At 37.3% G+C, this 18,517-nt stretch overlaps 1 protein-coding gene across 1 annotated transcript in view; it reads right to left on the bottom strand.

Moving 5' to 3' along the window:
* Positions 1–754: 754 nt before the first annotated feature.
* Col4a5 (collagen type IV alpha 5 chain) overlaps positions 755–18,517 on the bottom strand; it is a 211,377-nt gene continuing 193,614 nt past the window's right edge. Inside the window, exons 42-51 of the mRNA XM_059251446.1 lie at positions 16,515–16,648; positions 15,613–15,685; positions 15,222–15,293; positions 10,585–10,713; positions 10,217–10,315; positions 8,012–8,224; positions 6,373–6,550; positions 4,377–4,491; positions 3,800–3,972; positions 755–2,324 (exon numbers count right to left, since the gene is read on the bottom strand). Coding sequence (XP_059107429.1) covers positions 2,243–2,324; positions 3,800–3,972; positions 4,377–4,491; positions 6,373–6,550; positions 8,012–8,224; positions 10,217–10,315; positions 10,585–10,713; positions 15,222–15,293; positions 15,613–15,685; positions 16,515–16,648 — 1,268 coding nt within the window. The 3' untranslated portion in view covers positions 755–2,242. The remainder of the gene's footprint in view (positions 2,325–3,799; positions 3,973–4,376; positions 4,492–6,372; positions 6,551–8,011; positions 8,225–10,216; positions 10,316–10,584; positions 10,714–15,221; positions 15,294–15,612; positions 15,686–16,514; positions 16,649–18,517) is intronic.

The raw sequence follows: 18,517 nt of genomic DNA, 5'->3' as shown, positions 1-18,517 counted from the left end.
GGAACAAGTCTTCCATCTAGCAGTAGAATGCTTGAAGTTGCTCCTTATGTAACAGGTGAATAATGAAATAAATTTATTAACTGGTTAAAAATGCATTTGGCACATAAACATGTTTGGTAGTAAAATGAACTGATTTAGCAGTACAACTGATTCACTGTTGGCCCAAGTGGTAAAACCATGCATTGTGGATGGCTGTAATACTCCTCAAAGGTAAATCCTAGAATAGTTAGATTCATAACAGTTTTTGAACAATCAGTGTCAGGGGAGGGTCAACAATATCAAAGTGCTTTACTGGGTTGGGTTTGTGTACTCAAACGACACAACAGGGCTGGAGAGAGGTAGAGGCTTTAAGAAACACAAATATTATCTGCACATGCAACAATCTAAAAGTTAAAGGCTCTTGTTTGAAGAGAAATTTCAATCAGGCATATGTGAGTGAGGACTCAAAAATTCACATTTGCTCTTGTAACTCAAGGAGCAACAGTCAGATGTATGCCATGTTAAAAATGATCTGTGGAATGGACAGAGGAGTTCAGCTAGAATTACACATCAGTGTTTTCATGGATTGGTCTACATGAAAAAAAAGTTAAAACAGTTATTATTGCTTAGATTCTACAATTTGCCACCATACTTTCTAAGCTTCAGATTGCCCATAGGTTCATATTGGGATTTAAAATTTTAAGAAATTGTTTTGGTTGCTGTATTTTTAGCTGTCACACAAACTTTATTATAAAGGCTTTAAAAGTCCTTTTAGTTTTAACAGGTCCTTGGTTGTTTTAGAGAGCTAGATGTGGCTCATTCTTAATTATTAGAAATATTAACTCACTAATTCATTTAAGCATTATTAATGAATTATTCCACAAAGAGAAACTTGTTCTTTACTATCCATCAATACAACATTGTCAAGAAATTTGCTATCAGCAGAGTATCTTCCAGTAGTTTATTTTTTCCCATGGGAAAAAGTTTCCGTTGTTGTATATTTTCTGCCAGCAATCAGAATGATCAGAGATACAGAAACAAATTGCCTGAGAAAGGAACATTTGATGTAGCAATATAAATGAGAATGATTTTACACTTATGCTGAATAGAGAGACAATGAGCCATAATTACAACATATAATTTTAATTAAGTTGATATTGGTGAATTAAAAAACACCCAGTGAGAAGATGACAGTTAAAGAAATAAGATATCCTATGACTATTCGTAATAAAATGTTTAAAATAAAAAGTTTTTAAAAACCCATTAGCTTTCTGTAATTGAAGAGAGAAGACTAACCAAATATTGTCTTCTTACTCAAGTGAGCCCAAAGGAGAGTAATTCTTACATGAGAAGCACCAGGATAATAAGAAACCTTAGTTACTATGGGTAAATTTTGTTTCTCAAAATTGTTGGGAACAAGCAAAAACAAGATATAAATATTTGAAGATGGGGCATCTGATCATGAGTGTCTTGGAAAATGTAGAAAAAAGGATTGCTCCATTGGATATGATAAATTGATATGCAACATTAAACCATTAAAACTCTGATCAAAGTCACTTAAATGGTGTATTTTTTTAAAGTCAGTTAATAACTTGGGGGACAAAAGTCCCAATTAATTTGATTTCAGTAGTAAGTCAATGAAAGGATAAATTCTCCCCCATGTAAAATCTTGCTGTCTATAGTGTAAGCTTTCATACACTTTCGGTAAGGAAGGGTTTATATCAGATCACATCTAAATGACTCGACATTTTGAACTAAGAAGTTGTTTACAGAATATACACATTCTTTACTTACAGAGCAAAATAAGATTAACACCTGTCTATCAAAAACCTGGGGTACAGTAGGATTAGTAGCACCATGAAAAAGAATTCTTCCTCAAACAGCAGTCTTTAATTTGACTCAGTATGATTCTTCCCTTCATTGAATTTTTAATGTGCCATTTTAGTAACTGGGCAAAATATATAAGCTTCTCCATCTTATAATCCTTGAAGAATGTTATTCTGGACCCCAAAAGTATAGTCCCTTCCCCATTTCTTTCATAAGAAGTAAGACCTTGCTCTGGCACATTGCTGAGGTACATCTGAATCTCTGTGGTTACTAGTCAGCATGCTCTCCTTGTCATAGAGTGTAGTAGCACCATTGGTGGCAGCAGTGGGGAAGTTGGGGGAGAGTAAGGGAGACATTGCATTCTGGGAATCACATATAATAATTATATATATATATATAAAATCACATTAAAAAACACAAAAAATTCTTCAGCATGTTATGTCCTCTTCATGCATACTTGACACCGGCTAATACGTGTCCTTAAGTCTCCTGCTTTCAGTGTCTCTGACTGAGGTTTACTAGGAAATAAAAATGAAACAATCAGCTTTGCTCTTCTGATTTCAATTCTATACACTTCTGCTATTTCAATTCTATTACAGGCATGAATTAACATCTAAGACATTCTCTTTCTGATAAGCAGCTTTCCCAGATGATTTATTTTATTTTTGAAACTATCTATCTATTCATCTATCTATCTATCTATCTATCTATCTATCTATCTATCTATCTATCTATCTATCGATCTTTATCTATCTGATGTGTGTGTGTGTGTGTGTGTGTGTGTGTGTGTGTGTGTGTATGTATGTACAAGTATACCTGCCACAGCATGAATGTAAAGGTCAGGACAAATTGTGAAACTGGTCCTCTCCTTCTACTGTGTGGGTCCTAGGGACATAACTCAAGTCATCACACTAGTGGCAAGTTTCTTAACCTGCTGAGTCATCTTGTTGGACCTTAAGAGTTCACTAATACATTGATTGTTATGGATTCATAGCCATTACTGATCACAAGTACTCAAAAAACTGTTCTGTTGGTGTACATTCACTACATATATAGTGAAGAGTTCCAAAAAGAAATTTTCATTCAAGTTTATCATATACTTTCACTCATACCCATACCCTTCCCTTTCTCCTCGTTTCCATAGTCCTTTTCCTTACCCCAGACAATCTTGTTTCCACTTAATTTCATTTGTGTGTGTGTGTGTGTGTGTGTGTGTGTGTGTGTGTGTGTGTATTTAAAATCCAGGATTCAGAAATGAGATAGAAAATATGGGTAATTGTCTGAATTTATTTTATTTTGAATATCATGGTTCTTGGTTTCATACATAATTTAATTTTTCATGGCAGAATAATACTCCACTGTACATCTATACCTCATTTTCTGTATCTTCACATGTATTTCTGTGACTGCTTTCCCCACTATTTTTATCTTCATATATTTGTTTCTCTGCTGTTGTTTTTTGTGATACCTTTCCTAATATTCATAGGATGAGAGAAGTTCAGACAATCGATGAGCAATACATGATAAATATCATATGAAAAATATCAAGAAGGAAGCAGCACATAAAAATAAAGACAAAATTCAAAATATTGAGCTAGTCAGAAATATAAACATCATGTGTTATTTTATTCCTTCAAAGACTTGGGATGAAGTCCCTGAAAACATTCTTAGAAAGAGAATTGTGAGGTTGGGATAGACAATACAAATTATAGTTTCAGTCCTTGAAATGGTCTCATTTTAGTAGACCAACTCCTGACTTTTTTTGATATTGAAAGGGTAATACTGAGATACCTGTAATCACACTTACCTGACATTAGCAAGGTCTGTTTCTATATTACAAGTTAGGTAGATATGCAGAACAAGCTAAGACTAAAGAAATAAGTCCAACACATTCCTAAAATTTACAAGGGATATCCCACCATTAATAGGTTCTCTCTTCCCTAGTATCATTGAAGAAGGCTCTAGGCCTGAACTAAAGCCATAAGCAACTTACCTGAACATGTCTGACATATCAACAGTGGCCAGCCAAAAGCTATATGAATTGGCATAGTAGTTGCACGTCCCCCGCCCATGACACTCAATGAAGGGAGCTGAACGAAATTCTTCCAAACAGGAACCAGGAGAGGCTAAGGCTTGGCCCGAGCCTTCTGCTCCTGCACTTGTATGCTAAAAAAGATAAGGAAAATATTCCACAACATATATGTGCTGTAATACTTTAGTGATTATTCAATAATATATACCTAACATGGCCACTAATTAGAATGCAATAAAAAGCTAGGACTAAAGGTAAGAGAACAGTATCCACATCAAGAGCAGTCAATAAAAGCAATGAGCATAAATATATAATCTATGTATTATATTATAATATACAGTATATACTTATATATAAATGTATAATACAAAAAATGTATTACAGAAAATGTGGGAGGGAGAACACAGTGCTTGGACAGAGGCTATTTAGTATTCAAGCTTATTACTACACAAGTGACTGAGCTGTCTCAAGTTGGGAGAAATAGATATATGATGGAAGGCCAACTGTGATGAGAAAAGCAAGGACGGGTGCTCCATACCATCATGAAGGAATAACCAATCCACAGGGAGTCCCACCCCTGAGGACAATGTGGAATTTGAATAGTCTGGCTGTGAACTGCAATTACCACAGCTGGTGCCTCACATACTGCACATCTGGTAAAGGAAAGGGAGAGAGAATATGATTTACAGAGTGAATATGTAGGAAACAACAATCATTCTTCAGAAGGCTTCATATTATAGAGGCCCTTGACTGTGTCCCCAATGATCAGAAGAGGAGAAAAATGCACTTTGAGGATCATTTTTGCATAAGAACTCTCTTCCCACATGCACAATACATTTATAAGCAAAAATTGCAAGCCTTTTTTTCAAGACATTGTAGTATTACAACTATTGCATTTTTATTTTCCATTGTGACATAAATTTGCTACAGACTCTTGTAGTCAATGCTGTAATTGCTGTAGGAGTTTGGCTTACTGTGCCCTACATACTTGCTGTCAAAGTGCCCAACTGGATGTAGACACTTAGTAATGCTATGACTGTGGTAAGAACAATGTCTAGTAAACTGGAAAAGACAAGAAGCAGATATTTTCTCAATCTCCACCCAGTATCCTTCCTCCAAAAGACATTTATTGAACATTTGGCCATATTTGGGTAAGTACAATAGACCCAGAATGGCTGGGGAGGTGCCCAGGAAGTAGGAGAGATGTGGTTGAAAACTATAAAATAAGTAAAAACAGCCATAGAATAAATATTGATGCATATATATAAATTTTAATAAAGAGCATGAGGGAACATCTTGAAATATAATGGAGGTTGATTTAACAAAATTTATCTGCATAATACATAATATATTATGGAAACTTTTACTCCATAAATTTGAGACTGAAAAGAAATTCTCCCCTACACATTTGCATGCATTGCTATGCTCCTCCACTCCAACACACGCACAGATTTAGGTAAATATATGACCAAGGGAACTACGAATTTACTAATCAAGCCAAATTAGGTTGCATCTCTGTATTCAAGATCAAGGAAATTGGACTTAGTTACTAGAACCCTGTATCATGATCACAATAAAAGTAGCACTATCCAATATTCTCAAGAGATTGATTCAAGTTACTGTTCCAATGTGGAAAACCCCCAGAAAATCTCTGTTAATGGGACCAGCCTCAATTGGTTACTTTAAGGGAGTGACAAATCTTATCTATTACTTCAACTCCCAATTTCTGTTTATCATAATAATGTGATGTGTGTCTCTCCCTGTGAGATATAATCCAGCCACATCAGAACAATAGCTATTTAGTATAACAGAACTCTACCCAAGGGCCATCCCTACGCAATTCAAGTATACTGATAGTGCCTAAATCTTCCCTAAACTTTATCTTAATATTTTTTGAGGGGTGGTAGTGCTGCTCATTATAATATACCAAATAAATTCCAAGCTATAATTTGGCAGTTAAAGCATTCTACTATCTGTGCTCAAGATAACTTTCTAATATTTCTTCCTATGGAAACTTTAAATACTAAATTCTTAAGACATTTGTCTATTATCCATTCTCATTTTTCTCTCCTACTATGACTTTTCTTTACAACTACATGTGTATCTAGTTGTTTTCCAATATATCAAAGACAGATCAGTACAAAACATTTCTTTGAGATACATATCCTCAGATTTCTCCTGTTAGAATCAAACATCCTTTCCTCTATACTTTTGCCAAATGTTTTATCTGATCTTTTGTAGCACTTAGCCTAAGCTGGATATACACCACATTAGTACAAATTTGCACAAATATACACAAATATATTTGCCTAATGACTAGACTGAGTTCTCTTTTTTTAAATTGTTTGTTGTAAGACCTGGTCAAAAGTTGATCTCCAAGAAACATAGTTCAAACTAAATATTAGGTTGATATTAAAATCACTCTTGTATATGTAACTTGGGATGAACAGCATTGATTATCCATTTTAGACTCATTTCTTATTAGCTAAACTAAGCTGGAATTGGTAAAAGTCAAAGCTAAACCAGTGCCTCACCGACTAATGAATGGCTGGATGCTTTGGCCCTTTAGGGGTTCCATACTCATTGGCATGGGCTCTGGGGTGGAAAGCCAGTAAGAATAGTCATTTCTTGAAGCAAAGTTACAAACATTGTTAATGTTGCAGAACATGAAAGGCATGGTACTGAATCGACGGAGGCAGCTGCCAGCGGTTCCTGGGAAGAATTGAAAAGAAAAAGATGAAGGAATACATTATGATGTCTAGTTTTTCCTAAAATCATAAAAAACAATGCTTCATAACGAAATTGGTGCATATTCCTTAGATTAAAAAACACGTTTTTTTGAAATCCTAGGATTCACTCATGTTATCATTTATAAAATCAAAACGTATTTTACAATGTATGCAGATTTTTTTGTTATAGATAATTACATATTCTACAGTGTTGTTTTTAAATTGGTTATGGATCCTACAAACAATAGTGTCTATTGCAGAACTTCTATACATTTTTGAGTACACATAAAAGACACACACCAAATCTTTGCAGACTCTACCAATGTCATATTCCATGCTGCCCTTTTTTCTGAGATATGTTCAGTATGTATCTTGTGTGGGCTAGAAATCTCTTCAAGTATGTTAATAATATTAATAACAATGCTAACCAACTACAGACAGGTTTAGAGATAAACCAAAAGTGAAAGAAGGAAAAATTGCAGGAAGAACAAAGAAAAGAATAGTCAAGGTTCAATTGATGTGTAATCTAGACTCCCACTTCAGTGCCCTGAGACATCCCTCATACCTACAAAGTTAGCAAAGCACACCTCTAGGTGTGTCAGCTTTTCCTGATAAAGGAAAGCCCATCTGGAATATGGACGACGCCATCCAATAGGCTGGGGATAAGCACAGGCTTTCATTTCTCTACTTCCTAATCACTATGAAATGAGCATATCTGCTCTTCAATACCCTTCCACCATGGTGTTTTGAATCATTAAGGCTAAACAGTGACACTAGCTGACATGGAATGAAACTATGACACTATGGGACAAAATAAATCCTTTATCTGTCTCCCCCTCCCTTTTTTTGGTTTTTCGAGATAGGGTTTCTCTGTACAACCCTGGCTGTTGTGGAACTCACTCTGTAGACCAGGCTGTGTAATGAAGTAGCTGCTATACTGTATAGAGCCCAGGACAACTGCTTTCTTACTCAGCTAAATAAAAGGAAACATGGTCCCTTTGTAGTCATCTTGCCTTAAACCAAAAATGATACCTTGTACTAGCTACAATGATTTTAATTTGAACTTAAAATTGCATAGCCTTGGTGAGGGGGGAGGGGGCTTGGACCTGCCTCAACTGAATGTACCAGGCTCTGCTGACTCCCCCTGGGAAACCTTGCCTTGGAGGAGGTGGGAATGGGGGTGGGTTGGGAGGGAAAGCTGGGGTGCAGGAAGAGGGAGGAGAGGGGGATCTATGTTTGGTATGTAAAGTGAATAGAACATTTCTTAATAATAAAAATTAAAAAAATATTCATTTAAGGTGACTGTAGTTAGTTGGCCTTGACATGCTCTTCAATTTGAAAGCCCAAAGAACAGAGTTATGCATTTTGTCTAAGGTCACTCTAGGCCATATTTTAAAAATAAATACAAAACTCATAGAAAGAAATTCAGTGCCAACTATCTTACCCAAGTCTTGACCGTGGGCTCTTTTATTTCCTTGTACATATAAGAGAGAAAAGCCTTCATAGATATGGACTGTTCCCTGTGGGCATTGTGGTGCATCTGTTGTTTGGCTGTGGCGTGTGATGAGGAATCCATGGGCAACTGAGATGGTTCCAGGGGGACCTGGAGGTCCTTGCAATCCATCTGGTCCTGGGGGACCATCTAATCCACGGGTACCTATTTGTATGAAATCATTAGTGTACAAGATTAAGTAAGCTCTAAGCCACTCTTGTGGCTATTAACAAAGCATAATGACTTAATTTGATTAGTAAATTTATTCAATATTTATATAGTATCGATAAAAGCATTGTCATGTATAATGGGCAGAGAGACAAATAAGATTATTTCCTTTGCCCTCAAAGAGATTGCATTTATTTCCTCCTGGCATTGGCTGAAGACACGAATCACTAAAATTCTAGAAGAATAAAGTTTTAGGTAGGGAGAAGTGATGCCTATGGTATATTATCTATTCTCTTGCTATACTAAGGGAGTTTGAATCTTATGACCAAGTATCAGCCAGCTGTTTTGTTTATCAACAGGAAAAAAAGGGTATGATTTCTGTAGTTTTTCTAGCTTCAGTGCTGAACCATTTTCCTTTCAATACATCTGGAGAATTGTTCTGAAGGACACTTGCTTAGAAAATAGGTAACATTCTTAAGAAGCCTTCAAACCGCATCATTTTTATCATACCACTGGATCTTCTTTGCATGAACTTATTTAAAAGTTATTATATCTAGGCCATTAACCACAGTGTGTGCTGGTTTTTGCTTTTAGGACACTTCATAGCAATGCCTGAGATAAAAATGTCACTAATTTGTTCATTCTCTGGAAATACAAAGTTACTGAATTGGCAGTGTTGGCTCTACGAAGGCCCACATGTCCCACTACTTTGTATTGTCACCAATGATACTTTTTCCTAACACACATTCTTTGTGTTTATATTACCTTGTTTTATACATATATATTTGTGTGTATGTATATGTACATATATATATAAACTAGAGTTATTAACATATTAACGATCTATTGAGTTTATAATCTTCCTCCTTTTTTTGTTGTTGTTTTCAAGACAGAGTTTCTCTGTCTAACTCTAACTGTCCTGGAACTCACTCTGTAGATCCAGGCTGGCCACAAACTCATAGAGATCTTCTTCCCTCTGTGCCCCTAGTGCTGGGATTAAAGGTGTGTGCAATCATATTAGTATTTTTTACAAGTTTAATCAAATACTTTTTGGAAGTAGGTTAACTTCAGATAGAAATTTAGGGACCTGAGTCTCAGGAGGCTGAAGTAAGAAGTTTGCCATGAATTCTAGGCAAACCCAGGCTGCATTGTAAAGACTGAGCCAACCATCATTATATAGTGACATATTGAGTCAAAACACAAAACAAGAGGAAGTAAACTTAGTAGATACCAAAGTCAATATTGGTTTTTGTTTGCTTATTTGTTTAAGACAGGGTTTCTCTGTGCAGCTCTGGCTCTCCTGGAACTCATTTTGTAGATCAGGCTGGACTTGAACTCAGAGCTCACTCTGCCTTCTGAGTACTGGGATTAAAGGTGTGCGTCACCACTGCCCTGCTCCGAGGTCAATATTGTAAAGAGCATCTACTAATTACTGACTTAAAAAAATCTGTATATTAATACATCTTCTCAGCATGAGACTTCACCATGATCTTCAAAGTTCTATGGTGATCATTTAAATTTTTTACCTATATTTACTGCATTTTATGGAAAATTGTCTTCTGTAATATTATAAAATGAAGAAAGACTTAAAAATTGTTCTAAGGTAGTTAAGGGATTTAAATAAACACACTGAAAACTAGCTGAGTAGAGCTGTCTCAACAGTAACCTGCCCAGTACACTCAAGTCCTAGGTTTAAACCCCTGCTACAATAAAATAAAATAAATAGAAATAGTTGAACTAGTAACTATTTTGAGTACCTGGAAGAATATCTTGGATTTCTAGTGCTTTATTTACAAGCAAATGCAAAGCAACATTTTTATGCTGGTCTGGTATAGTGCATCTCCTTGGATGTGCCTTCCTATTTTTCCCCAGCTCCGAACGTGACAGCTAGCTCTGCTCTCTCAATAAGAAGTGATCACAGTGCCAAGTACAGCCCCACATCCAGAGGTCTTGAAAACACAACCAGCAGCACTGTTTTAATCATTTTACCTGGCTGTCCTGGCAGACCTGGGTCTCCTTTGCGCCCTCCTGCACCATCAAAGCCTGGGAGTCCATTGCGCCCTGGATCTCCTGGAGGGCCAATTGGACCTACAGGAAAAGAAATGGATGTTTAACACAATCAAGTCTTGTAAATCAGCATGCCCAGAGGAGTTCAAAGAAATATGGTTGGGCCTAAATGATGGTTGCACGTGAGATTTTAACATTTTCAAGAAGAGGAGAAGAGAGACCTGTGGTGGACTGGTATTCCTTTCCTAGCTGAGACTATTATTGGCAGAGACAAACTTTTAACATGTAAGAAGCAGATTAAGGGGATGTTCTCAAATAGATAGGTCTTAAACAATGATCCACCAAGGTACCTGGTAAGCCTTGAGGGCCTGGAAGTCCTGGTGGACCTTTCAATCCAGGTTGGCCAGGAACCCCTGGAGGACCAGCATCTCCTTTGATTATAATGCTCTGTCCTGAAGGACCAGGTAACCCGGGAGGACCTAAGAAGCAAAGCCACAAATGTGAAGATGGTGAAGAAAACTGTCAGAAGAAACAGATGTGAAATTGGTATATGGTCAGAAGATGTATTTGTATGACAAACAAACAAGCAAAAAATATTTAACTGCTGCAACTGCTGCCACATTAAACAGAAGTTTATTTGGGGAAACTGCAATTATTTAATCAAGAAAATCAAAACTAGCCCATGTCAGCCTTCTGGCCTACTTTCCAGGAGTCTTCATCAGCGAGGACACTCCAGACTCACACAGCAACTCCATCCTCCCATGCTGAGAACCCCTGCCCCCCTCATCTCTAGGCAGAAAGCCTAGTTACAGCTGCCAATTCTGTCCATCTTTGCCAACTCCACCCAACTCTGTTCTCAACTCTTAAGTAAAATGGCACAGATTAACAGACTGGATCAGAAAAGAAGATCCGTCTTTTTCGTTACCTCCAAGAGACATACCTAATGACTAATGATAGATACCATCTTAGAGATGGAAAAAGGTATTATAATAAAATGAGTCTAAAACATAAACATAGTATAGCTATTCTGATATCTAACGAAATAGATTTAAAACCAAAACTGATCAGAAGAGATAAGGAGGAAAACTATACTCATTAAAGGAAAAATCCAACAACAAGACATTACAATCTTAACCATATATGCACTAAACAGAGGTTACAAATGGCTAAGAATCATTTTTTAAAAATGATTAATATCTTTAGCCATCAGGTAAATGAAAATTAAAACTACTTTGAGATTCTGTCTTACCCAGTCAGAATGTCTAGAACACAAACAAAATATATACACACATATACAACACACACAAACATATACACATAAACAACCAAAGAACAAAACAAAACAAAAAAATGACAAATGCTGGCATGGATGTGGGAAAAGAGGAACATTTGTTCACTGATAGTAGGAATACATCCTTGTGCAGTCACTGTGGAAATCAGTGTGGAGGTTCTTCAGAAAGCTAGAAAAAATCTACATATGATCCAGCTTTATCACTTGTGAGTATTTAACCAAAGGAGATATCTATTCAATGTTTATTGCTGCTCTCCTCACAATAGCCAGGAAATGAAGACAGCCTAGATATTAATCAACTGATGAAAGGATAATGAAAATGTGGTATATTTATAGAGTGAAATATTATTCAAATATTAAGAAAAATTATAACACGAAATTTGCAGGTAAATGAATGAGGCTGGAAACAATAATTCTGAGTAGTAACCCATAACCAGAAAGACAAACATCATGTTTTCTCTAATTTGTGGATGTTAGCTTTGAGTTATCAGGTAAATGTGATTCATTTGGAATACTCATAGGGGTCAAGAAAGTACTAAGGGACCATGGAGAGGGGATTTCTGAGAAGGAAAGATAGAAAACACTGTTATTTTTTTTTTTTTTTAATTTTTATTTTGCAATACAATTCAGTTCTACATATCAGCCACACATTCCCTTGTTCTCCCCCCTCCCGCCCCCCTCACCTTCCCCCCAGCCCGCCCCCCATTCCAATCTCCTCCAGGGCAAAGCCTTCCCCACAGACTGAGATCAACCTGGTGGACTCAGTCCAGGTAGGTCCAGTCCCCTCCTCCCATGCTGAGCCAAGGGACCCTGCATAGGCCCCAGGTTTCAAACAGCCAACTCATGCAATGACCACAGGACCCGGTCCCACTGCCTGGATGCCTCCCAAACAGATCAGGCCAATCAACTGTCTCACCCACTCAGAGGGCCTGATCCAGTTGGTGACCCCTCAGCCATTGGTTCATATTTCATGTGTTTCCGTTTGTTTGGCTATTTGTCTCTGCGCTTTATCCGACCTTGGTCTCAACAATTCTCTCTCATATAAACCCTCCTCATTCTCGCTAATTGGACTCCCAGAGGTCCACCTGGGGCCTAGTCATGGATCTCTGCCTCCAGGTCCATCAGTAGTTGGATGAGGTTTCTAGCACGACAATCAGGACCCCAAGAAAGACACAGGGATCGCCCAACGACAGAGAAATGGAATGAGATCTACATGAACAGCCTGGACAGGAGTGGGGGTAGTGAAGGGCGAGGGTCGAGGGAAAGAGAGCTTGGGTGAGTGGGAGATCCCAGCTGGATCAAAAACAGAGAGGGAGAACAAGGAATAGGAGACCATGGTAAATGAAGACCACATGAGAATAGGAAGAAACAAAGTGCTAGAGAGGCCCACAGAAATCCACAAAGATACCCCCACAACAGACTGCTGGCAATGGTCGAGCGACAATCCGAACTGACCTACTCTGGTGATGGGATGAAAACACTGTTATTAAGGGTTAAATGGGAATAAAAGGAACAGTAAATATTAAATTAGGGTGGGAAAGGGAGGGTAAGGTAGAGGAGGGACAATGGGGATAGACAAATACCATTTAAAAACTTTTGAAAACATCATATGGAAACCTAGTATTGAAGAAATTTCCACATACATACATACAAAAGTTAAAAGGTAGTTACTCAGTAATAGAGCAACAATACCCTCAGTAGATACTACAAGGCTAACAAATGAAAAGTCCAGTGCCAGGAAAAAGTTACTTCTTTTGAAGTTGTTGGCCAGTGAGGTCCCATAGACCACTCCAGACATTACTGGCTCTTGGTTACCCAGAACTTGATGGTAAGGCCCCATTGATGAAGACACCATAGACTTGAGTCAATGAATTTGCAGAAATCAGACTTAGTACTGACCTGGAAGCTTCATCTCTACTGGCCAGCTTTCCTACTGTTGGATGGGGTTAGGCATGTTAACAGAGGAGAAAAGTAGCCATAAATCATACCCAGCTGAGAACCTTATTATCTACAATAATGACTGGCCTAGCCAAACATGCCCACTGGTGCAATAGTGTCATAGACATCATGGGGTAATCAACCACTTTCTCATTGAATTTAAGTGCCACTTCACAAGATGAATCCTATACTGGCACCATTATTGGGCCAGAATCTATGGCTAGACAGGTCATAGGCTCCAGGGGAGAATATACTACTATTATTCTGCTAAATAGACATAGCATTAAACTGACTCTTAATGATTTATCATCATACCCATAGATTAATGCATCATCTCAACCTTCATCAGAAGTTCTATTTGCAGTAGATGTTGATCAACACAGCGATACAGAGACCCAAAAGTGACCAAGGCACAGACAATGGGAGACTGGAGAATGCTCAGTCATAAACACAGATACACATTTACACACACACACACACACACACAAAACAAAACAAAACAAAACAAAACAAAACAAAACAAAACAAAACAAAACACACCTCCACTCCCAACACTCAGGAAGTACTTCCAACATTGTGGAAGAAGAGGGGCAGAAAGAGTTTAAGAGCTAGAGGTGGTAGACGATTACAAGGCAACAGTGTCTTCTGGACGCAACAGAGAAGTTGCACATATGAACTCACAGTAGTTGGGATGGCATGCATGAGAACTTTGTAAGCTCAAATCCCAGCATGGAGAGGAGAAATGGGCACAAAATCCCACTCCTCACTGAGGAGCTATTGGCAATTGTTAGCTGCTGGTAGAGGGTGAATCAGTTTTCTCTAAGAGTGTGGTCCTAAATAAGTTGATCATGTTCCAGTGGAAGGCCATATATCCAAGAATGTTTGGGCAGCACAAAATGGTCTTTTTAAAAATTATTGTTGTGGTTTATTGTTTTTTTTATTTTTTTATTTTTAATTTTTTATTTTATTTTATTTTTTTTTTGAGACAGGGTTTCTCTGTGTAGTTTTGCACCTTTCCTGGAGCTTACTTTGTAGACCAGGCTGGGCTTGAACTCATAGAGATCTGCCTGCCTCTGCCTCCCGAGTGCTGGGATTAAAGGCGTGCGCCACCACCGCCCGGCAGTTTATTGTTTTTTAATGTTGGGTGTGTAGAGAAGGGGCTAGATCTGGGAAGAGGTGGGGGAAAGGAAGTGATTATGATCCAAACATGTCCAAAAGTCTCAAAAAACTAATAAAATATTTTTTAAAATAGTTTAAAAATTAAATATATTTCTTAGGGTTGGTGAGAAAAAAAAAAACTTTTGCTCCTGTCTCCAGGGGAAGACAACCCTACTTCCTGACAAGCCCATTCTGATTTTGACATTATTTATAGTACTTTGTTGTGCTTGTTAAGACAGTTACTGAATCAGTCAACAGACATCCTCTTTTGTAGTATATGAGAAATCTCTATAATCCTATTAGTATAAAACTTTTAATTTAAAAATACACAAATGTACATAAGCAACTTCTCCTTATGATCTGATCAATTGAATATGGTGATATTAGTATAAAAGTTAATAAAAATTTAAAGCTTTCTTGTTGATATTGAATCTATCTTAAATTTAATAGGTTGGCTATCAATACAACATAACTAAATAAAGAGTTTAAGAAATTAGGAAATTATGTTGATATTTTGGAAAGACAGGATGGGAACTTTCAAAAGTCTTTCATGTTTCTAATAACAGGCATAAATAGACTTAGGAGAAGAACAATTCTTACCTGGGGGCCCTGTAAGGCCTGGTTCCCCATCGGGGCCAGTTGAACCTGGTACTCCAATGGGTCCTTTCATTCCTAGAAAGACAATACATAAAACAAAATTGGATGAAAATGCAACAAGACAGCCTTTACATAGGAAAATAAGAAAAAAAATGCTTTTACCAAAGGAGCTTACTATAGTCAGATCTAGTTGAACTTAGGGGGTTGTTAATAATAATAACAACAACAACAATGAACGAGAACATGACCTTGGGAGAGAGACAGATGGGGTGAGCTGGAGGAAGGTAGTGGGGGTGGATATGATAATAATATATTGAATATATGAAATGTTCAAAGAATAAATAAAAATACTTTGAAAACATAAAGGAAAACCTTAAAACATCCTTTGGAATACCTGGGAATCCTGGAACACCAGGGAGACCAGGATCTCCTTTCATTCCATTGAGACCTGGCCGGCCAGGATTACCCTAAATAAATAAAAATCACTGTTGTTAGAAAAATAACTAGGAAGGGATAGAGAAGAGGAATGAAGATTCAAATATTGCTTAGAGAACTTTTTTCCAGTCAAACTTGAAGGACTCAAATTCTAATCCTGCCTCTCACTACCTTGTAACTTTTAAATATTTAAATCTAGGTAGCTAGAAGAAGAATGATGGTATGGAAAAATAAGTTACTGGAAAAAATGTTAAGGATAATGTTTTCTAATATAAGGAGGTCTTCACAGTTGGAAAACAGCCCAGAAAGTATAGTCTGTCTACCAGGAATTTGCTTGAATGGAATAGTGAAGAAGTATATAATTCTCTGAGTTATTCAAACCAAGATAGAAAACACAGGAGTCACTATATACATTACTTCCTTTATAGGTGAAGAGAGAGAATTCTGGTGGCTCTTTTCTTTATAGACACAAAGCAAAACCATGTAATGGAACTGAAACCTGACCCTGACTCTAATTTTAACATCTAAACTATTCCCACTCACCATAATCATTTCCCTATGTGTATATTCATCCAAATGCAATGCACTGATGTGTACATGTAAATTTCCTTTTCACGGGTTTGCTTTCACCAAAATCCCTTTACTATAACACAGCAAAGACACTTTAGTAGGAAGACTAGGAACCCTGCTTTCTATTTTATTTTAGCTTCACCAGTGAGCCACACGATGAGTGATAAAATTCTGCAGTTCAGAATTCCCATTTTGAAAGCTGTCACCCATACTCTTCTATCATCAAAAGTCTAATCCCATTTCCTATCGAGAGTTCTCCCATTTCCTACCGGGAGTCCTCCCACTTCCTACCGGGAATCCTGGTGGTCCTTGATCTCCTTTCAAACCAGGTAAGCCAGGTTGCCCAGGTGGGCCTGGGTTTCCCCTCTCTCCTTTAATACCTCCATTTCCAGGGGGACCACGGGGACCTTCTGAACCTGGTAGACCTTGATAACACACAACAAATGGCCATATTTTAGTACAGTATGTCGGGCTTTTAAAATATCAGTCATCTTTGTATTAGTTTGTGGGATAAAATACATAGATGCAGACTGAGTAATTTCATAGTGTAAATGTAGTTTTTTTGTTATTAATACTGGCTTGCAGACTCTTCGAGTTTACATTCTTTTTTGGAACAGTATCTCATGTATTTCAGATTGTCCTTAAACTCACTATGCAGCCAAGAATGAGCTTGAACCTTCTGATCTGTATGTCTCCACCCCCAAGTGCTAGGATTATAGGGATGCACCACCATGTCTAGTCTATGTCATCCTGGGGATTGAAAAGAAGGCTTCATGCATACTAGGCAAGTACTTTACCAACTCAGCACCATCTCTCCAGACCCTTGCATTTATTTTCTACTAAACATAATAAACTCAGATCCAAAGCAACTCTGGATATGATAGTATTTGCTTCTGTAATCCCTGAAAAAGTGTTCGATGTAAATCGGAATGAGACATAACAGACCACTAGTCTCAAACCGCAGTATGCCTCTGTGGGAAGGGAGCTGTTGAAACAAGTTTCCTGGGTCACTCCTGGAGCTTTGGTCCCATCACTGGGGAGGGTGCCCAAGAATATGCATAATAACAAATGCCCATAGTAGGTAAAGAATGACTGCTATAGAGCAATCAGGAATTCAAGCCATTTCTCCTACTGCAATTAAAATTAAATTACTTAGGGATGAAAATGTAGCATTTGACTGGGACCTGGGTTTGACTTCTATTATAACAAAAAGTTCAATTACTTTATTCATAAGAAGCTATATTCATTCAGCTTTTATTACTATGCAATTTTTGTAGAGTGGTGGATCAAGAATGTAGCCTTGGCCGGGCGGTGGTGGTGCATGCCTTTAATCCCAGCACTTGGGAGGCAGAGCCAAGCGGATCTCTGTGAGTTCGAGGCTAGCTTGGGCTACCAAGTGAGTTCCAGGAAAGGCGCAAAGCTATACAGAGAAACCCTGTCTCGGAAAAAAAAGAAAAAAAAAAAGAAAAAAAAAAGAATGTAGCCTTATGTATGCTAGGCAAGCATCTAGCTTCTGAGCAATGACTTACTGAACAATTAAGACACTTAAGTACACTAACTTCAAGTTCATTTTAGTGATGTGTTTGACAAATGGAATACATTTTAAATGTCAGGTATTTATTGTTTCAGTATAGGACATACAAAATTTATTTCAAAATATTTCCATTTTTTGCTAAGCTTTTAAAAAATTTGTATTACATTTTTTTGTACTACATTTTTAATGTATCATTCTAAATAAGGATATCAGTTCTGTTAAGCAACCAGGTGGTTTGATCACTGGGCAAGCTTTTTGTAGGAAGGTAGGAAATAAATGCTACATGTCTGTAGAGTGCTTAGTAGCTGAGGCTCAGACTACTCAGTCTTGCGTTAAGAAAATAACTACAGAGCTGGGGAGATGGCTAAGAGGTTGAGAGCACTGATGGCTCTTCCAGAGGACCTGGGTTCAATTCCCAGCACCCACATGTCACTTCATAACTATCTCTAACTCCAGTTCCAGGAGCACACAAGTGGTGTACAGACATACATGCAAGCAAAATGATCATTATACATAAAGTAAAATAAAAAAATATTTTTAAAAATATAAAAAAATAAAAGAAAATAATTATAAAGCCCTAGCTAAGCTAGCATGCTTATATTTTCTCCTGTGGTTGTCTTAATTTTGTAAATTGATTTCAATAAAAAATATGTAGGGTACGGTTTTAAAAGGAATCATAAGCTATATACATAGGAATTTAGAACAGTGGGCTGGTGTTTACACGAGGCAAAAGCTTTAATTTTTGACATGAGATTAAACT

This window comes from Peromyscus eremicus, chromosome X (genome assembly GCF_949786415.1).
Source record: "Peromyscus eremicus chromosome X, PerEre_H2_v1, whole genome shotgun sequence".
Classification (NCBI taxonomy): Eukaryota; Metazoa; Chordata; class Mammalia; order Rodentia; family Cricetidae; genus Peromyscus; species Peromyscus eremicus.
Note: the sequence above shows the minus strand (reverse complement) of the source record. Positions and strands in the feature narration are given on the sequence as shown.